Source organism: Chinchilla lanigera, unplaced genomic scaffold, assembly GCF_000276665.1.
Source record: "Chinchilla lanigera isolate Chin_1 unplaced genomic scaffold, ChiLan1.0 scaffold00054, whole genome shotgun sequence".
Lineage (NCBI taxonomy): Eukaryota > Metazoa > Chordata > Mammalia > Rodentia > Chinchillidae > Chinchilla > Chinchilla lanigera.
In genome coordinates, this window is record NW_004955455.1 from 5,894,121 (window position 1) to 5,917,523 (window position 23,403).

At 39.7% G+C, this 23,403-nt stretch overlaps 1 protein-coding gene across 15 annotated transcripts in view; it reads left to right on the forward strand.

The window, feature by feature from the left end:
• Depdc5 (DEP domain containing 5) overlaps positions 1-23,403 on the forward strand; it is a 123,884-nt gene that overhangs the window by 12,490 nt on the left and 87,991 nt on the right. For all 15 annotated transcript variants that reach the window (XM_005396337.2, XM_013520345.1, XM_005396338.2 and 12 more), the window contains 8 exons: positions 1,608-1,677; positions 10,964-11,042; positions 12,154-12,215; positions 18,420-18,489; positions 18,962-19,034; positions 20,450-20,553; positions 21,213-21,287; positions 22,746-22,880. In XM_005396337.2, coding sequence (XP_005396394.1) covers positions 1,608-1,677; positions 10,964-11,042; positions 12,154-12,215; positions 18,420-18,489; positions 18,962-19,034; positions 20,450-20,553; positions 21,213-21,287; positions 22,746-22,880 — 668 coding nt within the window. The remainder of the gene's footprint in view (positions 1-1,607; positions 1,678-10,963; positions 11,043-12,153; positions 12,216-18,419; positions 18,490-18,961; positions 19,035-20,449; positions 20,554-21,212; positions 21,288-22,745; positions 22,881-23,403) is intronic.

The following is a 23,403-nucleotide window of genomic DNA, read 5'->3' on the forward strand; positions in this document are numbered from 1 at the left end:
TCCATCCCTCCAGGAGACTGAGGGGAGAGGCCTGCAAGTTTGAGCCTATCCTGTGCAACTTAGTGAGACCTGTCACAAACAAACACAGACGCATACATAGATACATAAATAAATAAGAATAAAAAAGTCCTGGGGATGTAAGTCAGTGTGAAGGTTGTGGGCTCAGTCTCCTTTTCCCCAGCCCCCAGTATTTCAGTGAAAAGTGACACCCTGATCCTTTTTGGGGTATTGAACCCAGGGTCTTGTGCATGCTAAGTAAGTGTTCTACTGCTGAGCTATGTTCCTAGCCCTTTTAAAAATTTGAGACAGGATCATGAAGGGTTCTAGAAGAGGGATGGGGAAATGTATTTTAAAATAAAACACATCTACTGAATTTTAAAAACTGAGGCATAGCCAGGCATGGTGGCACACATCTGTAATCCCAGCACAGGGGATTACAGATGTGGGAAGCAGGTAGGAGGATTGCCACAAATTTTAGGCCTGACCCTGTCTCAAACAAATAAACAAACAAAAAACACAGAACTGAGGTGTAGAAGTATTATGGTCTGAACTCTAACAAGGAGGTTTAGTAGTCTAAGCCCAAATTTTGTTAATACCACTTCGCATGTCTATTCTAGGATGAGTTGGTGAGTTCGTGCATTGAAGTGTTAATGTGTTTGGTAGCTTATATTTGGAGTGCTTCCTGCTGCTAGTATTCATAGTAAAATGGGAGTGGTTGAAACCCTGATTTTAAAGGTTGAGTATCTTCAATCTAATAATGCTGGGGAAAGAAAATGCTGGGTATCCAGATGTGGTCAATCAAGCCTGTAATCCCAGCAGCTGAGACAGAAGGAGCACTGTGAATTCAAGGCAGGCCTGCAGTATATAGCAAGACTGTCTCAGAAAACAAAAAACAAAAAAAGCTGGAGACCATATATATTTCAGATTTCAATTTTTTTTAGGTCTTAGAATATTTGGATATATAATGAGGTATCTTGGAGATGGGATCCAAGTGTGAACATATCAAATTCATTTATGTTTAATATATACTTTAATTCATTAGTTTGGTTTTTTTTTTGTACTGGGAATCAAACTCAGGACCTTGAGCTTGCGAGGCAGGCGCTTGTGCCACTGAGCTATACCTTTGACCCCTTTTTTATTTTTCATAAAGAATGATTTTTTTAGGCTGGACAGGTTTCTACACTGGGGAGAGTGAGGCTGTTAGAAGCACTAGGATGATTAGTTGAAGAATGATTACAAGGTCCTCCGGTAATAGCTACTACTTTCTCTCCAAAATAGCATTTTGTGTTAATATCTGCTATTGTTGTAGTTTTTACAGATTAGAAATAGCCACTAACTGGGCATGGTGGTGCACACCAGAGCCATGGATTCCTTGAAGCCCTCTCTTCCTCAGCCTTGTATATTGTCTTTGGGATGCCTAATTATGAACTCCTATTGTGCATAGTCAGTATATGATGAGAATTCTTTGTTAGATGTATTCATGAAGTTCCTCCTAGAAATCAGTAGCCAGTCAGGTCATTTGGATGTAAATGAATAGCAATGAATCACCTAAAGTTGGATTAACATAAAGATTATAATAATTTGTGTATGTGTGTGTATTTTTTCAGGGCACAGGCTGGTGAGCTGTGGGTCAAGAATGAGAAGGTCATGTGTGGTTATATCAGTGAAGACACCAGGGTAAGACTTACAAATTTTTTTTTGGTTTTGTTTACCATTATGTCTGAGTTTTGAAATTGAAACAAAGCAGAAGAAAATAAATGAAAATCTCATGATTGCTACTGTTTGCCAGGTGGAACTGGAATCAGAGTTTTCTGCAAATCCGATGATTTATGGTTTTTTTTTTTTTTTTTGTGGTACCGGGAATCAAACTCAGGACCTTGCCCTTGCCAGGCAGGTACTTATGCCACTGAGCTATATCCTTGGCCTTAATGATGTTTTATATTTGGATCTCTCCAGGTTGGAATTGATCTTTGTTTTCTTCTCCCAAATACATCTGTTTAATATTCAACACAGAGATATACTATCTAGCCTGCACTATGCTGTGCCGACTGATACATAGGGAAAGTATAACTCAGTGCAAGATTGTATTATAAGCATGAAGAGAGACCTTTGTGAAGCCTATCTTTGGCTCTCTGTTGGAAGAATACAATTTGAGCAGCTGCGAATATTACTCATGCTAGTGAAACTGTCTACTTCTCCTTTTCTCATCTCCCTGCCTCCCCTGAGAGGTGGTTCTTAACTAGGGGTGATATTGGCTCCTTGGGAGTCTTTTGGCAATGTCTAAAGACAGTTTTGGTTATCACAACTAAAAGATTGTGCCACTGGCACCCAGTGTGGATGCTGCTGAATATGCTACATGTACAAAACAGGCTACCAGAGCACAGAACTACCTGGTCCAAAATGACAGTAACATTGTGGGGGGCTGTCTGGTGCATTGTGAGATGTTTAGCAACATCCCTGGCCTTTACTCACTAGAAGCTGATTTCATTATCTAACCTCCAACTTGCAAGTCATGACACCCAGAAACATTTCCAGATGTTACCAGATCTTTTGCAGGGCAGAATCACCCCTGGTTGTGAGTCAGTGTCCTTAGCAGTAACTACTATCTGCATTTCATTTTTGTAATTTCTAGTTGTTACGTATATGCTTTACCCTAAAGAGTATATTATTTGTTTCACTTTACTAAAATGGAGTAAAAATGTGTAGTTTTTTATACTTAATACTTTTTTGTTTTTGTTTTATTGGGACAGGGTCTTGCTATGTAGTTCTGGCTCGCCTTAAACTCATTATGTAGCCCAGGCTTCCCTTGAACTTGTGGTGATCTTCTTGCCTTAGCCTCCTGAGTGCTGTGATTACAGGTGTACACCACCATGTCCGGCATGTACCCAGTACTTCAAATCTGTGATTAGGAGTGTTACTTGTGGGCATGGTGGTACACACCACATAGATTCTACTCTGTGAGGTAATGTCACATTGTTTTTCAAATTGTTTGAACCAGTTATTCATTTGTTTACTACTAGGGATTGAACCCACGGCCGCTTCATCCCCAGCTTATGTATGCTTGTATGTATTTTGAGAAAAAGTCTCATTAAGTTGCCCAGTTGCCTAAGCTGGGCTGGAACTTGTGATCCTCCTGCCTCAGCCTCCTAGAATGCTGGGATTAAAGGCCTGCACCAGGCCTGGCTTGAACCAGTTTATGTTCCAGAAGTGTGTAAAATCTCCTGTTTTTTTTTTCATTTCCCCCAATACCTAGCATTAGATTTTTAAGGTTTTTGCAATTTTAGGAGCATAGATTGGTATTTTATAGTGATCTTAATTTTCTAAAAAGTCAAAAAAATCTTAAGCGTGCCTTGCAAAAGTCATGATAATTTGACATGTGCTTACCTCTTCAACCTCGTTCATTCATCCATTAACCAAATAATGTCAGAGCACTTACCATGTGCCAACCACTGTGGTCGGGCACAAAGTATTCATGCTCAGCAGAATGACTGATCCTGCTAGTAAGGAGCTTACCCAGTTGGGGGACAGATTTTACTCGTCACCTAGTCGATAAATGTGGTAATTGTAGGTTATGATGAGAGCTTGAAGGAAATTAATGGGATCATGAGAGGGACTGGGGTGACTTTCTTGATGAACAAATGAAATAAATTTAAAATTCTGAGAGAAATTGACCATTGAGGTGGAAAATAACAAGAAGACCTTTGCAAAGATGGGCCAAGAAAGCGTCCCAGTGAAAATATCTGAAAGGTGAGACTTAGCCAGTGTACACATTTTGTGAAGAAGAAGATTCCAGGCAGAGGAAACAGTGGTGGAGGCAAGCGGTGATGGAGGTATTGTGGACAGGGAGGGAGAATGTTGGCAAGGAATAGGGGGGGTCCCAGTACACAGATTCTGGCCAGTTGACTTACGATATATGTAAAGACAGAGAGCTGGGGAAGGCTGAGATGGAAAGATTGCTACGAGTTCAAGGCTACCCTGAACTACAAAGTGAGACCTTGTCTCAAAAAACCACACCAACCAACCAAATCAACAAACCAAAAACCCCTCAAAAGTACAAATTCTCTATCATGGATGGGATCATTATGCATACCTAAATTGTACCAATAAACTTAAAAAAGACCCACAAAACCCATTCCAGGATTTTAAGTGGGGTATGATATTTGAATTTTATTTCAACCACTGCTCTTTTCTTGGACACAAGGTCTCACTACATAGTTCAGGCTGGCTTTGAAGTCAGCCTCCTGAGTGTTGGGATTGTAGGCATGTGCCACCACTCCTGCCTGCATTATGTTTTTAAAAGGTTACTGTTTAAAGAGCTGGTGATGTGGTTCAGTATAGAGCAGTTGCCTAGAATGCATGCAGCCCTGGGTTCTATCCCCAGTACTGCCAAAAAAATCCCAAATCACTGTCCAGTTAGATTTTGTTGAGCGAAACTCCCTCAAAACAGTGGGTATAATGCTTAAAGGTCAACTTTTTTTTCTCTCAGGTATTTTTTTTGTTTTTGTTTTTCTTTTTTCTTCCGGTACCAGGAATTGAACTCATGACTTTGCGCTTGCCAGGCAGGCGCTTTGCCACTCAAACAAATCCCCAGCCCCTCTCTCAGGTAAAAAAGTTCCATGGTATGCAATGAGTGTCACAATTTTTGGTGATTCAGGACTCTTATCTTCTTGTTCTGTCATCATCAGATCATGTATAGGGCTTTTGTGATCCACCTTGAGCTGCTGTAACCATAGCCAGCTAAAAGACAGAGGAAAAGAGAGATAAATGAGCCATACCTCCAATCAAGTTCCCTTCCTTTACAGACATAGCATTTCCATTAACATATTGGTCACATATAGCTGCTAAGTCTAGGAAATTTATTCTTTTGGTTCTCTTGCTTCCTAGAACAGAATCAGCTTCTACTCAGGATGACAGGAAGAATGGATATTTGATAAGCATCCAGTAGTATGTGCTTTAGCCCCTCTAGTTTTGATACATTTTTTGTAAGGACAGAAGTCGAAGCAAAGAAACAAGTTGCGAGGCCTGTAAAAGTTGGTAGAGCAGACTAGGATGAGGGCTGTAACAGTGGAGAGATGTTGGCAGATTGGAGGTGTGTGTCAGGGTAGAGTCCACACAACTTGCTGATAGACTGGATGCCAGAAGTTAAGAGGAAAACTGAACAGCCGGTTAGATGGTGGTGCCATTTATGAGCTAGTAAACACTGGGAAGAATGAAAAAGCTCAGTGTGTGACGAGATGCCTGCTAGATCTGAGTAGAAAAATCAGTGCAGATAGTTAAGTATGGAGCTCAGTTTATCACTTCTCCTGTGTGAGATCTCTACTTGCCTCCATGTCCTAGCCATGTAAAGCACTCACTGTTCCTCAGGTATGCCATGTTTGCTCTTGCTTCCATGTCTTTGCAGATACCATCCTCTCCTGCTCGGGTGCCTAGACCCTGCCTTTTCCTTTCCCAAACTACTCATTTAGGTGTCAGCTCTCGTCTTAGGCTTCTGGAAAGCCTCCCTCACCAGACGGGAAGTACCTCTGTGGCACTCTGGACCTTAGCTTATATTAGCAGTTACGTTTAGCTGGGCACCCTGTTTGTGTGCCTTCCCATTGGGTTGTGAGCACCTTGAGGGCAAGGATTGTACCTTTTACCTTTACTTATTTTTAAATTTTAACAGTACTAGGGATTGAATCCAGGGTGTTCCACCACTGAGCTGCATCCTTAATCCTTTTTTATTTTTTATTTTTTATTTTGGTGAGACAGGGTCTTGTTAGTCACTAAATTGGCTCAGGCTGGGCTTGAACTTGCGATCTTCCTGCCTCAGTCTCCCTCATTGCTGGTATTATAGGCATGCACTACTGTGCCTAGCTACATTTTATCTTTAAATCTTAGAGTTCTCTGGCATGGCTTTTGTACTCAATAATCTCTCAAATATTTGTTGAATAAAATTTTAGACATGTTCCTCTCATGTCAAGAATTTATAATCTGCTGCTGAGCATAGTGGCACATGCCTGTAATTCCCACACTTGGGAGGCTGAGGCAGGAGGATCGTTGCAAGTTTGAGACCAACCTGGGCTACAAAGTGAGCTCAAGGCCGGCCTGAATTACATAGTGAGACCCTGTCTCAAAAAGACCAAAAATAAAAGAATTTATAATCTTTTGAAGAGTGGTGGCACATGCCTGTAATCCCAGCATTCAGAAGGCTGAGGCAGGAGAATCATGACTTTGAGGCAAGGCTGGACTACATAGTGAGTTCCAGGCAAGCATGAATCATGTAATGAGACCCTGTCTCAAGCCAACTATGTATAAACTGATTAGAAGAGCAAGGTTTTAGTGTATGAAAAGAAATCAGCACTATAAAATTTAATTAATGTCACAAGGCACCCTTATCCAAAGTAAGAGTGCCTTGTGACATTAATTAAATTAAATTATAGATGGCAAATTTAAAGGAAGGGGAAGTCAGGTGTGGCGGCACATGCCTATAATTCCAGCTACTCAGAAGGCTGAGGCAAGCAGATCACAAGTTTGAGACCAGCCAAGGCAATGTTATGAGGCCATCCCTCTAAAAAGACATGGATGGATAGTGAATAATGGATAGATATAAAGATAGACAAACAGTAGGTCTGGGGATGTGGCAGAGTGCTTGCCTAGCACGTTAGAGGCCCTGGTTCAGCCTCTAGCACTGCAGGGGAAAAAAAAATACAAGGAAAGAGATTACTGATGTTTGTACATTATTTTTATATAGAAAAAATAAGATGAATTGATGCCTTAAAGGGATGAACACATGGACAGATAAATGATAAACCAAATGTCATGTTAGTGTAGGATCTAGGTGATGGTTATGGGGTTTACTTTGCATTTTTTCAGATTTTTAACATGTTTGAAATTTAGTATAATAAAAAAGCACCCTAAGTGGGGTATGGGGGCACAAGCCCTATAATCCTAGCACTCTGGGAGACTCAGGCAGGAGGATCATAAATTTAAGTCTATCCTGGGCAATTTAGTGATTTATTGAGACCCTGTCTCAAAAAGGGGGTGAGATCAGGGATATAGCTCAGCGTAAAGGCCCTAAATTTAATCCCCAGTACCACAATAATTAATTAAAATCACCCTAATTACTACATTACGAATGGCAGCATTAATTATATGGCACTATAGATATAGTGAGATATATATCTCCAAATATTAAAATATAGAATATATTAAAAAAAAAATGAACTCCAGTTTTCACTGTGCCTTTGAGAAATGTTCAAGTAAAGTATATGATTCACTTAAAAAAAAAAAAAAGGAAGGCAAAACGGCATACTTAAAAAATGAGGAAGCTGGGCATTCCTTCTGTCCTCTTCCTATGTGCTAGGCAAGCCTTCTACTGTTATTTTTTTGCATGTTATTCCATTCATGAATAGATGAGATTATTTTAAACATTTTTACTGTATTTTAAAATTTTTTTGTTAGTACATATTTGTCATACATATTGATAACATTCATCATAGGGAATTTTTTTTTTGTCTTTTTGACACAGGGTCTCGTTATGCAGTTCAGGCTGGCCTTGAGCTCACTTTGTAGCCTAGGCTGGCCTCAAACTCGCAGTGATCCTCCTGCCTCAGCCTCCTGAGTGCTGGGATTACAGACGTGAGCCACCACACCCAGCCCTCATCATAGGAAATTTGTATCTGCACATATCTTGATTCTTCTTTTTTTCCCATTTCCCTCCCCTCCTTTCAACCCTTGTTCCCCTCCCCAGTTACAAAAGCTTTGTTTCCATTTTTTTCCTTCTGCACTGTATTCTGTCTTTCCCCCTTTTTCTTTTCTTCCCTTCTCCCTTCCAAACCTCCTAGTGAGCTACCCTCTTAGTCTGGTATCGAGTTTCTTTTGGTGTGATGGAAATGCTCTAAAGTTAGATAGTGTGATGGCTGCATAACATTGTGAATATGCTAAAATCTACTGAATTTAGACTTTATTTTTTTAGTGATACTGAGGATTGAACCTAGGACCTCAGCAAAGACTGTACTGCTGAGCTACATCCCCAACACTTCGTATTTTTTATTTTGAGACAGTGTCTCATTAAGTTGCTCTGGCTCGTCTTGAACTTAAGGTCTTTCTCCCTCAGCTGCTTGAGTGGTTGGGTTACAGGTGTGTGTCACTGTACCTGGGTGAATTATAGACTTTATTTTTTTTGTCTTTTTGAGACAGGGTCTCCTATGCAGTTCACGCTGGCCTTGAGCTCACTTTGTAGCCCAGGCTGGCCTCAGTCTCCCAGCAATCCTCTGGCCTCAGCCTTCCAAGTGCTGAGATTACAGGCATGTGCCACCGCACCTGGCTGAACTAGTGAATTTTTTAACATGTAAATTTTTATCTTAAAGAATGTATCTAGAGCTGGGCGTGGTAGCACACGCCTGTAATCCCAGCACTCGGGAGACTGAGGCAGGAAGATCATTGTGAGTTTGAGGCCAGCCTGGGCTACAAAGTGAGCTCAAGGCCAGCCTGAACTGCATAGCGAGACCCTGTTTCAAAAAGCCAAAAAAAAAAAAAATAAATAAAAAGAATGTATCTAGGGTTGGGGATGTTGCTCAGTGGTGGAGTGCTTACTTGGCATTCACGAAACCATGGGTTTGTACAGAAAAATAATCTACAACCAACCAGCGAACCAACTAGCCAGCCAGGACCATTAGGAGTATAATTGGAATATCAGTGTATTAATTACTGAGTTTTACAGTTTTCAAAGTCAGGGGTACATTTAAACAACTGTAAAACACAGTCCTATGGCTTGACTGTCCCCGCCAAAACTCACGCTGAAATTTAATCCCCATTGAGAGTATCGGGCTGGGATCTTTAAGAGGCAACTGTGTCATAAAGGCTCTGCCCTCGTGAATAGATTAATGATTTACCTTGAGAATGGGTTTGTCATGAAAGGCAGCGTGGCTCTGTATCTTGGATGTGCTCCTCTTGCCACATGTTGTCCTGTGCTACTTTGGTAGTGTGTAGAGAATCCCCATTAGCAAGAAGGTCCTCACCAGATATGTCTCCTTGACCTCGCACTTCTTAGCCTCTAGAAATGTGAGGCTTTTTTTTCTTTATAAGTTAGTTTTAGGTATTTAGTGATAGCAACAGAAAATGGACTAAGACACACAGACATAACTAAAAATATCATTGCATATATTTATACACATATAGACACACATACTTTGTTAAGGATGGAGTGTATTAACAAAAAGTAGAGAAGTGTTTCTTTATTGTTCTGTTACGTTTTTTGTGGTGCAGGGGATCAAACCTCGTGCATGCTAGGCAAGTGGTGTAACACTGAGCTACATACCCAGCCCTAGGAAGTATCTTTTAAATCAATATATAAATCAGTTTCATACATAAAACATTCATATGCAATAAAAACTATTGATAGAGTCTAGTGAGTTTTGATAAATGTGTATATACTGCTGTGGTCGGGGGTGGAACGTTTTAGATCACCCTAGGAAGCTCCCCAGTGCTGCTGTGCAGTCACATCTCCTCACGTACAAAGGCCAACAACGATCTGCTTCTACTTATACTGTAATTTTGCATACAAGAGTGTCTTTTAAAGATATAAGTGTAGCCTGACATAACCCAAAATACACCCATAATTTAAAAAAGAGGTTCAAAAAAAGAAATGCAGAATCACCCTGCCAGTACTCAGAGATGAGTGAAGTATATTTTGAAGCGCGTATTGCCCCCCAGTCTTTGTGTTTCTGTGTATTGGAGAAGGAAGGGGATTAATCGAGTGCCTGTTATGCTCCAGGGATTATGGAAAGGCCCAGGAGTGAATGGTCTTTAAGAAGCTTCTGTCTTTAAGTAGGAGGTTTCTAATTACCTAAAGGATTGTGAGAGATTTACATTCTGCTTTCCTGCCAAACCCCAGAGGCTAGAAGGGCTGGATAAAGGATTCTGGTAAAGCACTCAGGGCCAGAGTATCACTTATGCTTTTCTTTGAAGCAGTCTGGGTATACAGGAGCTACTACGTGAATTATAATTTGTTAGACTAGCAACTTAGTATCTGGCATGTTCTGTTCAAAATCTGCTTCCATAATGAGGTTTCTCTGACTTTCCCAGGTGAATTCCCTGCCCTCACTGCACCTTCTGCTACTTGCTTTGTGTGTTTGTGTGTGTGGGACTGGGGTTGAACCTAGGGCTTTCATTCTAAGCTGCCTCTCCAGCCATTTATGATCTTTTTTTTTTTTTTTAAGCTAGGTATGTTGGTGCATGCCAGTAATCGCAGCATTCAGGAGGCTGAGGCTGGAGGATTGCTGGGAGATTGAGGCCAGCCAGGGCTACAAAGTGAGTTCAAGGCCAGCCTGAACTGAACAGTGAAGTCCTGTCTTTAAGAGAAAAAAAAAAAAAAAAAAAAATTCTTTTTTTTTTAAATTTTGACAGAGGGTTTTAAGTTACTTAGGCTGGGCTTGAACTTGTGATCCTCCTGCCTCAGCTTCCTTGAATGCTAAGTTCACTGGCATGTGTCACTATACCTGGCTGTGCTCCCCACTGTTCTTTTTTTCTTTTCTTTTGTTTTTTGGTTTTATGAGATAAAGTCTTGCTATGTAGTTCAGGCTAGCTTTGAACTCACTATGTAGCCCAGATTGGTCTCGATCTTGTGGCAGTCCTCCTGCCAGGTTCTGGTATTACGGGTGTGCTGCCATATGTGCCCCTGTACTGCATTTCTTGTGTGAATCTCTATGGAATATTTGTGTGTGCTACAATATTTTGCATGTTCTTACCCTGTGTGAATCATTCCAAGAGGGTAGGGACCATATCTTACTGACTGTTTCACATGGGTCAGAGTAAGAGCTCAGTACCTACTTCAGTGTAAAAAAATGAATGCATAGGTGGTGCTTGCTGTTAGAAGTCCTGCATCACAATTTAAAAAAAATTCTTCCGTGACTGCTTTTTAAAAAACTAATTTTATTGGCACACTATATCCTTGCTTTTTAATGAAATTATGTTTTTGTTTCAGGTGGTGTTCCGTTCTACATCAGCTATGGTTTACATATTTATTCAGATGAGCTGTGAAATGTGGGATTTTGATATTTATGGTACTGTTCCCTAAGTGCTGATTATAACTGCCACTGGGGAGAATTTTCTGGTTTCTCCCAAGTTGGTATCATTCTACAGTAAGCTCTTGACATTCTCTAAAGATATATCCTGATGCTAAGATAGATAGACTCACCCTTAGACTATATAGTCTATATATACTCTGTGTGTGTGTGGAGAGAGAGAGAGAGAGAGAGAGAGGAAGGGAGAGGGGAATAAAAGGGAAGAAGAGAGGGAGAAAGGGAGAAAAAGAGAGAGAGAAAGAGAGAGAGAATGAATATGAAAGAATGAGAAAGGAAATACAATGAAGTATTAATGAAAAACCTGAATTCTCAGATCTATATTTTCTGAGTATAGAGTGAAAAGTTATATGGGTGACTATAAAACACTATCTTTGATATTTCTTTTCCTCTCACAGAAATAACTGTTTGTTTCATTATTTTAGAATTATGACATAATCTGGAGAGAACAGTAAAAGTGTTATGAGGTACAGATACTGTGACCACACCAGCCTCATGGTACAAACAATTCAAATTTGTGTTTAGCACAATTACAAATTAATTTTTACATTGAGCCAGCAAGGTCCCTTATGGACAGCAGGAACTACAAATGATAATTCATGAGAGCCCAGGGTCTACCACATCATCTTCTGACAAATTTTAAGCATTGTAATAAGAATAATCATATTTGAAGGTTATATCATTCTCTCCCTCATTTTGAAGCTACACTATATTTCAGTAATCTAGACAAATATTAATGCAACTTGCTAGAAAGTCTAGGATGAAATTGCTTTGTACATTGGGCTCTTATCATATTTTATATATTTTTTTGTCTTTTTGAGACAGGGTCTCGCTGTGCAGTTCAGGTTGGCGTTGAGCTTACTTTGTAGCCCAGGCTGGTCCTGAACTTGCAGCGATCCTCCTGCCTCAGCCTCCTGAGTGCTTAGATTACAGGCATGCGACCCCACGCCTGGCTTGATCATGTTTTAAGAGAGAGCAGAACCCACCATTTTGTCTTTGTTCCCATTTCTGTTACTCTCATTTCTGTTATTCAGAGAGAAAATTGCAAGCAAGAAATAAAGGTAATCCCTGCTCCCTCTTTGTTTCTTTTCAGGGGATCTTTATTTTGAGAAAGCTGTGAATGGTTTCCTTGCTGATCTGTTTACAAAGTGGAAGGTAATGTTTCTCCTCACACACCTAATCTCATTTGAATAAACTTTACTGAATGCAGATATTTACTTATTTATTCTTTTTTTTGGAGACAGGGTCTCACTTTGTATTTCTGACTGGCCTTGAATTCACTGTGTAGCCCAGGCTGGCCTCCAGCTAACGGCAGTCTGTGCATTAGTCTCCTGAGTGCCGGGATTACAGGCGTGCACCACCACGTCCAGCCCGAGGGTCTTTAAAATTTGATTGTTTCTGTTAAGCTAGCTGCCCCGAAGTTAGCATCTTACCTAAAACTCTGAGGTCAGATATAAATTACCCTGATCATCTTAGCATGATAAAGAACATTTATGAAAAACACATAGCTGATATCATACTCAATGGTGAAAGATTAAAAAGTTCCCCCTAAGATCAGAAATAAAGATGTTAATTTATCGTTATACTAGAAGTTCTAGACAGAGCAACTAGAGAAGCAAAAAGAAATTTTATCCAAAATTTATCCAAAATGAAAAACAAATAAAACTTTATTCACAGATGACATGATTCTATAGGTAGAAAGTCCTAAAAAATTCCCACAAGTCAGATGTGGTGGCAGACATCTGTAACCTCAGTGCTATGGGAGGCTGAAGCAGGAGGAGCACAGGTTCAGACCCACCCTATGCAATTTAGCAATTTAGCGAGACCATGTCACAAACACACAAACAAAACAAAACAAAATTAAAAGGAACAAGAAAAGATAAAGGGCTGGGGATGCAGCTTAGTATGAAGGTCCTGGGATCCCAATACTAGGGGGAAAAAAAAGAAAAAAGGTAAAACATTCACATAAAAATTTTATTAGTGCTCATTTTAGGAACATTTCAGAATACGAAGTCAGTTGAGTTTCTGTGTACCAGCAATTAGCAACTCAAAAAATGAAATTAAAGCATTTGCAATAGCATCAGAAAGAGTAAAATACTTAGAGTAATTTACCCAATGACTTGCAAGACTTATGTGCTGAAATGTATAAAACATTACTGAAAGAAGTTAAGACCTAAATAAAAAGAAAGCTAATTCGCATTCATGGATTGAAATATTATTAAAATGACATTATTACCTAAAGCAGTCTACAGTTCAGTGTGGTTTGTATCACAATACCAGTTGCATTTTTGCAGAAGTGGAAAAACTGATCCTAAAATTCACATGGAATTGCAAGAAATCCTAAATAGCTAAGATGACTTATTAAAGGAGAACAAAATTGGAGGACTGCCACTACAAACATCAAAACAGTGTGATACTGCAGTAGACACAGATCTATATATAGACCTAGACAAGGAAAATGGAATTAAAAGTCCTAAAATCAGCCTATACCCCTATGGTGAGTTGATTTTAGACAAAGTTGTCAAAAATCCATTCAGCAGGTAAAAGAATAATAATCTCTTCAACAAATAGTCTTGGACAACTGAATATCCATATGCAAAAGAATGAATCTGGACTCTTACATCACCTTGCACACAAAAATTAAAATAGGTCAGACCTAATTATAAGAGCTAAAACTATAAAACTTTTGTTGTGTATATGTTTGTTTTTTTTTTGAGACAGGTTTTCACTGTAATTCAGGCTGGCCTTGAAATGACTATGTAGGCCAGACTGGCCTTGAACTCATGGCAGTCTGCCTGTGTCAGGCTCCTAAATGCTAGGATTACAGATGTGAGCCACCGTGTCTGGCTTGAAAACTATAAAACTCTCAAAAGAAATTTTTTTTGTGTGTGTGGGTACCGGGGATCAAACTCAGGACTTGTGCTTGCCAGGCAGGCGCTTATGCTACTAAGCTCTATCCCCAGCCCTCAAAAGAAAATTTAAACCAGTTGTGGTGGTGCATATTCGTAATCCTAGCACTCTGGGAGGCTTGAAAGTTTGAGCCCAGCCTGGCCAACTTAGTGACTTAGTGAGACCCTATCTCAAAATAAAGAATAAAAAAGGGCTGAGGGTAAAACCCTGGGTTTAGTCCTCAGTAACATATACATACACACACAAACACACACACAAAAAGAAAACTTAAGGGAAATTTTTATGACCTCGAGTTTGGCAATGATTTCTTAGATATGATACCAAAAATGTAACAGCCACTTGGGTGTGGTGGTGCATGGTTATAACCCCTGCTTTCAGGGAGGAGGAGATAGGAGGATCATAAATTCAAGGCCAGCCCGAGTAACTTAGTGAGACCCTGCCTCAAAATGAAAAATAAATATATAGCTCAGTGTTAGAGCACTGTGGGTTTGATTCTTATTTTGCATAAACAACAGCAACAACAACACAAAAACTAAAAGCATACCCTCCAAAGGAAAAGTATAGCTAAATTGAATGTCACTAAAATTGAAAACTTCTGAGGCTAGGTTTATAGTTCTGTGGTAGAGCTCTTGCCTAGCACATGTGAAACCTGGGGTTTGATTCTCCAAACCACGCATGTGCATGTATACGCACATGTACATGCACACACATATGTGTGCATACAAAGAAAGTGAATATATAGCTTGTACATTAAAAAATTTTTTTTACAATGCTCTATACAATAAGAGGCTAGTATCAAGAAAATGTAATGTACTTTTTACAACTCAAGAACAAAAACAAACTAACAAATCTGCACAGGGCTCAAATAGATAGTTCTCTAAAGATACACAAATGACCAACTACATGAAAAGATGCCCAAGTATTAGTCTTTAGAGAAATGCAAACTAAAATACAGTGAGATACCATGTCATGCTAGGATGATTGTAATAATATTTTAAAAAGTGGAATGTAAAAAGTGTTGGAGAGGATGTGGAGAAGTAGGAACATTTATTAAATGCTCTTGGGAATAACCACTGTGGAAGCAGCAATTTCGTGATTCTTCAGTAAGCTGTATATTATTACTGTATGATTCAGTAGCTTCACACTTGGGTATATACAGTCTTCTGTTAGTATCTGCAGAAGATTGGTTTCAGGACCCCTGTGGATACCAAATACTTTTTATGTACAGGTCCTTTATTTGAAATGGTGAAGGATCTACATATGCATAATCCACATGTTCTTTGGTATTATACTTTAATCCCTGGTATAATACTTAATACTGAGTAATTCCTATGTAAGTAGTTTTTATTTCTTTGCAGTGCTGGGGATTGAACTTATGTTTGCATGCTAGGCAAGTGCTGTACCACTGAGCTACACCTCTAGCCCAGTACATAGTTGTTATTTTTTTAGGAAATAAGGACAAGGAAAAAAGTATGTATATGTTTGGTACAGAAAACATTTTTCCCCTAATTTTTTTGTTTTGTTTTTTGGAATAGGGTCTTGCTGTATAGTTCAGACTGGCCTTAAACTCACTTTGTAGCCTAGGCTGGCCTCTACCTCTAAGTGATCCTCCTGCCTCAGCTTCCTGAGGGCTGGGATTACAGGCATGCACCATCACACCCAGCATCTCCTGAATCTATCTATATATCTATATCTATATATCTATATCTATATCTATATCTATATCTATATCTATCTATCTATATATTGAGCCAGGGTCTTGCTATGCAGTTCAGGCTGGCCTTGAGCTCACTTTGTAGCCCTAGGCTGGTCTTGAACTTGCAGCAGTCCTGCCTCAGCCTCCCAAGTGCTGGAATTTCAGGAGTGTGCCACCACTCCTGGCTTCTGAATATTTTTGATTCCCACTTGGTTGAGTTGATAGATGGGGAACCCATAAACATGGAAGTCTGACAGCAAAAATATTTACTCAAATACTTTTACTTGCATATTCTTAAAACTATTATTTATAGTAACTGGAAAATAGAAATAGCACAAGTATCTGTGAGCTAATAAATGGATACATATAAAATGCTGATATCCATAGAATATAATATAGGATGGAATGAAGTACTAATACATCGCATAACATGGATGACTCTTGTGAACATACTGAGTGAGACAAGCTAGATACAGATTACATTTTTTAAGGCCTCATTTATATGAAATGTCCAGAATAAGAAAAACCTATAGAGATAAAAGAGATTTGTTGTTGCCAGGACTAATGGTAAAGAATACCGTTTACTCAGTATAGAATTTCCTTTGGGGCGATGAAAATATTCTGGAACTAAATAGTGGTGATGGTCATGGAATACTTTGAATGTACTAAATGTTACTAATGGTAACTCTGTTGCATTTTTGGGGGCCCAGCATTGAAAACATAAATTATCCTAGTTATCTGACCTTGATTTCACATATAAGTGTCATCCTGATCAAGAAATATGTGAGGTCACAACAGACTGAACTTAAAATTATGGCTCTGCTCCAGTTAGCTTTTTGTTTTGTTTTGTTTTGTTTTGTTTTGTTTTGTTGTTTTGAGACAGGGTCTTCTATATAGTGCAGGCTGGCTTTGAACTCAACTTTGTAGTCCAGACTGGCCTCAGACCTGCAGTGATCCTCCTGCCTTAGCCTCCTGAGTCCTAGGATTGCAGGCATGTTCCACCATACCCGGTTCCAATTAGCTTGGTTTGTTTATTTGTTGTCGGGCTTGTTTATCTGCTAGGGATTAAACCTAGGCCTTTGAAGTGAATTACATCTCTAACCCTTTTTATATTTTTATTTTGAGACAGGACCTCTTTAAGGTGCTGAGGCTGGACTTGAAATTGTGATCCGTTGGTCTCACCCTCTCAGTGCTGGGATTGATTAGGTTTTTGATGTCTGAGTTTCTTTTTCCATGAAGCAGTGATAATAATGGCTCCATCTTTCCTATCATATATGAGTTAAGAGACTCTTCTCCCCTCACCAGCCCATTTTGATACATTTTTCCCCTGTATGTCACTTACACCAACATTAGGAATTATGCTGCATTTTCAGTCCAGTAAATTAGTTGCTAGTTAATGAAGGTCTGTCTGCTCTTTCCTAGTACTGTGGTCTTGGTACTATCACTTATATTTGGGAATTTCTGTTCACTTGAGATATATCCATGAAAGAATATAAGGTGGTGTGTTAGTTACTCTTCTCTTGTTGCTGAGACAACATACCTGATGCTCAGAATTAAGGAAGGAAAGGTTTGTTTAACTCACAGCTTGTAGAAGTTTCAGTCCACAGTCGGCTGGCTTCAAGGCTGGGTGGCATGGCAGCGGGGCAACCTTTCTTGGTGGTAGAAGACAGCGAAAAGCAACAAGAGCAAAAGGGGGAGAACAAGCCTCTTTTCTTTCCTTATATTGTATGCAGGCTACCTGCCCTAGTGCGGTTGTAGCACTTACACCATCTCTGCCCTTCTCTTGCACAGGCTCAGGATGTTTACAAAGTGAGGATCCTGGCCCCCTGCTGAGTCACTTAGACTTCTGAACTTCTCAGACTGACACAATTAATCAACCATTACAACATCCTGGAGCACAGCAGCCCTAGGGCATGTCCTCCACACCCTAGGATGTAGAACTGCTGAGTTACTCAGTTAAGCTTCTGAACTTCTCAAGTTGACACAGTGTATCAACTGTTACAGGTGGCATATAGTACATTAAGTTTTATACCTTCTGTGGTGAATGCTGAGTTGTGTAATTAGTATGATTGAGATAGAGATGGGGTGGGGGCCAGAAGGAACTGAAAAGGAACTTATTGGCTCACTGGTGCAAGCCATATTCATGCCCATCTCTAAACACCCTGCTTCCAGGATATTGATTTCCAGACTTCATGGAAATGTTTATTTTCCTCACCTGCTCCAAAAGATAATTCCTGACCTTGGCTTATACTACTACCTCCCCAGCAGCCTCTAGTCCTCATCCCAGGATGATGTTAGAAAGGTGTAGGAGTATTGTTTTTTAAATCCACCAGTATGGGTACTATTGTCATTTTCTAACCTGTGATTCTGAAGTAGTTAAAAAGCGCAGCAGAACAGGTATCGCAATCATGAGCCTCTGACAATGGGCTGATCAAATTTATGATAAACCAAGAGCTAGGAGCTAACCTTATGGTTATTTGCAGTTTTCCAAGCACTTTGCATATTCCTGGATCTTTAGGTAACTTTCCCAAGGTCATGTAGTGGTAAGTTTCAGAGCCAGGACTTGGTACAGGTCTTCTGACTTCTGTCCTCTGTACTATGCTTCCTGCAATCACATGAATGAATCCAATGTTTTGCACTGCCACTGAGCCTCCTAGAATTAAGAATATTAATGCGCACTACTTTATATGGACTACTTTATAGTGAATTAAGTGAAATCAACCTGAGCCACCTTTTTCTCTACTCATACCTAGGAGAAGAACTGTAGTCACGAAGTCACAGTTGTCCTGTTTTCTAGAACTTTCTATGATGCAAAATCTATTGGTGAGTAACTTCCTTTCTCTTGGAGTTCTTGTTTTTTGTTTTTTTTTTTTTAAGAGACGAGTTTCACTATGTTGTCCAGGCTGGTCCCTAACTCCTGGGCTCAAGTGATCCTTCCATCTCAGCCTCTTTCATAGCTAGAACTACAGGTGTGTAACAGTCATACCTAGCTTCCTACAGTTATATTTCATGAAGTAGCCCCTACATCCTTCCCAGCCATTCTTTTTCACCTTCTTTCCCTTCACACTGTTCATTTTTCCTGCTTTTCTTATGCAGAAAGGGTGAAATAGAAAGTGGCATAGTCTATTAGAAGATGTGAGAGGTCTGTGGCCTGTATTCATCCTAAAGCCAACTTAATAGATAAACAATTATTTTTTATTTTTTGTGATGTAGTTCTTCTACTCAGAAGAGGGAGCCATCAAAACTACATTTCTCTTTTCAATCCGATCTACATATTTCATTTTTTCTGTTTCAGATGAATTTCCTGAAATAAACCGAGCCTCAATTCGACAGGATCACAAAGGGCAATTCTATGAAGATTTTTACAAGTATGTTTGGGTGTCTCTCCGTGTCTTTCATTACTTATGGTTGTTTCTTTCCTTATTTATACCTCCTTCCCCCCAAATAAAAACCCTCAAAAAAACTAAACTTACAATTTTATAATAATTTAGTTGCAAGTGGTATAGTGTAAGGACTTCTCATATACCTTTACCCAGTTGTATCTGATGTTAACATTTCATAATCAAGTTGCTATAACTAGGATATTAGCATTGGGACATTACTATTAACTAAATTCAGTCTTTTTCTGATTTCACCAGTACTTTTTTGTTCTAGGATCCAATCCAGGCTACCACATTGTATTTAAACCTTCCACATTTTTTACTGTAAAAAAATTCATCATGCAGAAGAATGAACAAATAATATAATGTTATCTAACACCTGGATTTGGATTTTGTAGTTAACTATATTGCTGTATTTGTTTCATCTGTTCTTGGCTAAATTTTACTTTTAACGTAAGCTATAGATATTATAACATTCCTATGCAAAGCTAAAAAATGGGGCGTTTTTATATATAACCATACTCTCATTTAACAAAATTAATAATTCTATAACATAACCCAGTTGATACTGAAATTTCCTTAATTGTACCCCCAAATAACTGGCTGGCTGGCTTTCTTTTTTGTGTTTCTGTTTTTTGAGATAAGGTCTCACTATGTAGTGCAGGCTGGTCTTGAACTCGCTATGTAGCCCAGAATGGCCTCAAATTCACAGCAGTCCTCCTTCCTCAGCCTCCCAGTGCTGGAATTACAGAGGTGCACTATATACCTGGCCGTTTTTCTTTTAAAATTTAAGTTAATGTTACTGTTACTCTTTCAATACATTCATATAGTTCTGATTTTTAAATGTACAGAGAGAATACTCTGTAAACAAATTCTAATCCATCCCTTTCCGTTAATCTATTTCCCTAATATGGGCATGTTTTTGGATATATATTTAAAGGATGCATATGAATGCTCTTTTTAAAGCTTAGTGCACACTGCCTACTTGGAAGAAGATAAAATTTACATGCCCTGAACAGTACATGAAGATGTTCATATGTTTATCCAACACTGGACATTGATACAATGACCAGGCATTTTTTATTATACCTTCCTATTTTTTAATTTTTAATTTCTATGACTGTTAGACTAGGAGAGTAGCTCATTGGTAGCTCACTTGCCTATGTTCAAGGCCCTGGCTTGGATCCCTAGCACCATAAAACAAGGTACACGACTGTTATTTTCATCACATTTTTTTTGTTAATCACTGTTAAATGCACTGACTTTTATTACTTATTATTATATGATAAATTCCCCTAACACTGGGAATCCCATAGTCCTCTTTTCTTGAAACCTGGTAAGGGACCTGATACCCTGTATGTAATAGCTGCTCAGCGTCTGTTTTATGACAATATTTCTTTCAGAGTGGTGGTGCAGAATGAGAGGAGAGAAGAGTGGACTTCACTCCTCGTGACCATTAAAAAGCTCTTCATCCAGTATCCAGTGTTGGTGCGGCTGGAACAGGCAGGTACTGCATCCACGTAATTGAAGGTATGGCGGGGAAAGGAGCTATAGGATGGAGGCTGGAGTGACGAGAGGTTCATGCTTATCCATGTGTAGTTTCTGCTTCTGGTTGGGTTTCTTTTCTCTCCTCCTTTTCTCTCCTCTCCTCCCTTCCCTCTCCCTTCCTTTCCCTCCCCTCCTTTCCTTTTGTTTTATGAGATAGGGTCTTACTGTGTAGTTTAGGCTAGCCTTGAACTCACTATGTGGCCCAGGCTAGCCTCGAATTTGCAGTGATCCTCAGTCTCCCAAGTGCAGGGATTATAAGCGTGTGCCATCATGTCTGGCTCAGGTTTCTATTTCCAGTTCAGTCGGTTTGTTCATTATTACTGCAGGGTGTGTGTTTTTGGGGTTCTCTATGGAACCAGCTACTGTCTCTTTTTTTTTTTTTTTTTTTTTTTTTAAGACAGGGTTGGGCTTTGTAGTGCAGGCTAACCTTGAACTCATTACATAGCCCAGGTGGCTGCAAACGCTTGGCGATCCTCCTGCTTCATCCTTCTGAGTGCTGGGATTACAGGCATGCACCACCGTGCCTTGCTAATTTTCTTTGTTATCATCGCTGTGCTTTGCTTTTAAGAGTTCATCTTTCATGAGATGTTTTTCCTTCTCCTGTATCTTTTGCTTCAGAGGGCTTTCCTCAAGGAAACAATTCTACCTCAGCACAAGGAAACTACCTAGAGGCCATCAACTTGTCATTCAATGGTGAGTAAGGATGCCAGCACAGTGAGCTGCCATCTTGCTTCCCACATGGCCATGGACTTCTCTTTACTGATGCCCAAAGACCCAGACCTAACTGATGATATTCCTGCCGACCTACTCTCCAGATTAACTCGAAAGAGTACCTTCTGGTTCGGTGGTCTTAATAGTCAGCATTTAGCTTTGGGGTCTTCTGTTGGGAAATTAACTTGGTGTTCTCATGTGTTTCTCATGGTAAAGAGCTAGAGGGAATCTTGCTTGGATTCTTTGTTTTGCTACAGATGGTTCTTATTTTCAGCCTTATCCCTTAGTTGCTTCTAGGTATAATTAAATAATAGAAGTAACAACAACAAGCTACTGTTAGAAATGATAAAAGTAACTTAAGTTCCTAGAATTCAAGTATAGAAAATTACATGAAATAAAAAAAGGACCCCTTTCAGCCCTTGGTCCATGAGTCCTCTTCTAGGAGGAGCCATTGTTAACAGTGTTGTTTGGGTTCTTCTTAAGGTTTATCCTCGCCTTTGCATAATAGCTGGGATAGTATTATTTGCCAGTAACAGAAAACTACTGAATTAATTTAAACAAAAAGGGACGTTTATTGTTAAGGATGCAGGGGCTTAGTGAGGCAGCTAGGAGAGGCCTGAATGTCTTGTTGGAAAACCTTGGGGATCTGAGAAATAATACAAGTTCCAGCCATATTTAGCCCTCAGCAACCCTATCTTTGCTATTTGTTCAAAATTGTACTTGCTAGCAGAATATGATGGGGCCAGCTCCAGGTATGTGTCAGCCCAGCACTGGCCAGTGGTGGAAGTGATGATGTCTTTCAATTCACTTATATATATCACCTTACCGTGCATCTGTACCCAGGGAATGGGGAATTCTAGAGCATTACGTTTTTTATTAGCAGCTCTTTTTGTCAAGTTTGAGTGGGCTGGGGATTTAGCTCAGTGGCACAGTGCCTGCCTGGCAAGCGTGAGGTCGTGAGTTCGATTCCTGGTACCGGAAAACAAAACAAAACAAAACAGAAAGTTTGAATGTCACTGATTTTCTATAGTAAGAATTGCAGAGGCCAGAAGCAACTTGCTAACTTTGCAGTCATCCCATGTTTCTGGTGGGTTTTCTTAAATTAATATTGGATCCTTAGAAGTTTCAATAGACTTATTAGTGAATGATTTAAATTTATGACAGTAAATCTGAGTATTTAAGGTGGCATAGGACAAGTATAAGGCATCACTGAGGGAGAATGATAAAGGTGACAGTGACTCAGTTTTATATTCAAGGGTTTGTTAATGTAGAACAGGAAGGATAGATGTGTACCCCACTAGCTAGAATTTAGGTGAAAGTATCTTAATTGCTGTGATCAAAATATATACAAAATACTCTGAAAGCACAGATATGCTTATCAGTAGCTGGTTTCTGAAAAGCTGTGATGTCATGATGGAGGAGTTTTTGTTTTGTTTCAAGTGTTTGACAAGCACTACATCAACCGCAACTTTGACCGAACTGGGCAGATGTCTGTGGTGATCACACCTGGCGTGGGTGTCTTTGAAGTGGACCGCTTACTCATGATCCTGACCAAGCAGCGGATGATAGATAACGGTAATACTCCCTGGTTTATGCTCTGCCTCTGTGTGTTCATAGCGGGACTTGACCTTAGAACTCCGAGATTCACTGTCAAACACTTCTTAGATTGTGAGGAACTCCACCAGCTCCTCTGTGCGTCAGGAGATCTGAGGATGTCAGTGGAAGTTGGGTGGCCAAAAGATTCCATGGTGGAATCCGTTTTGAGAAATGCTGCTAGATGTGGTGGCGCACACCTGTAATCCCAGCACTCCGGAGTCTGAGGCAGGAGGATCGTTGTGAGTTTGAGAATAGCCTGGGCTATAAAGTGAGCTCAAGGCCAGCCTGCACTGCGTAGTGAGTCCCTGTCTCAAAAAGAAAAAAAAAAAAAAAAAATTAGAAGGGGTAAAAACCTCCAAGAAATATGTTGATATGTAGATTCAACCAGGCTTTGACCCACACAGTGGGTCGAGAAAAATGTGGAAAGTCTGGTCCTGTTGAAACTTCCTTGGTGCTGGGGCTGGGAGTGGCAGTTATTACTCTCAGTTTAAGGAAACTAGGC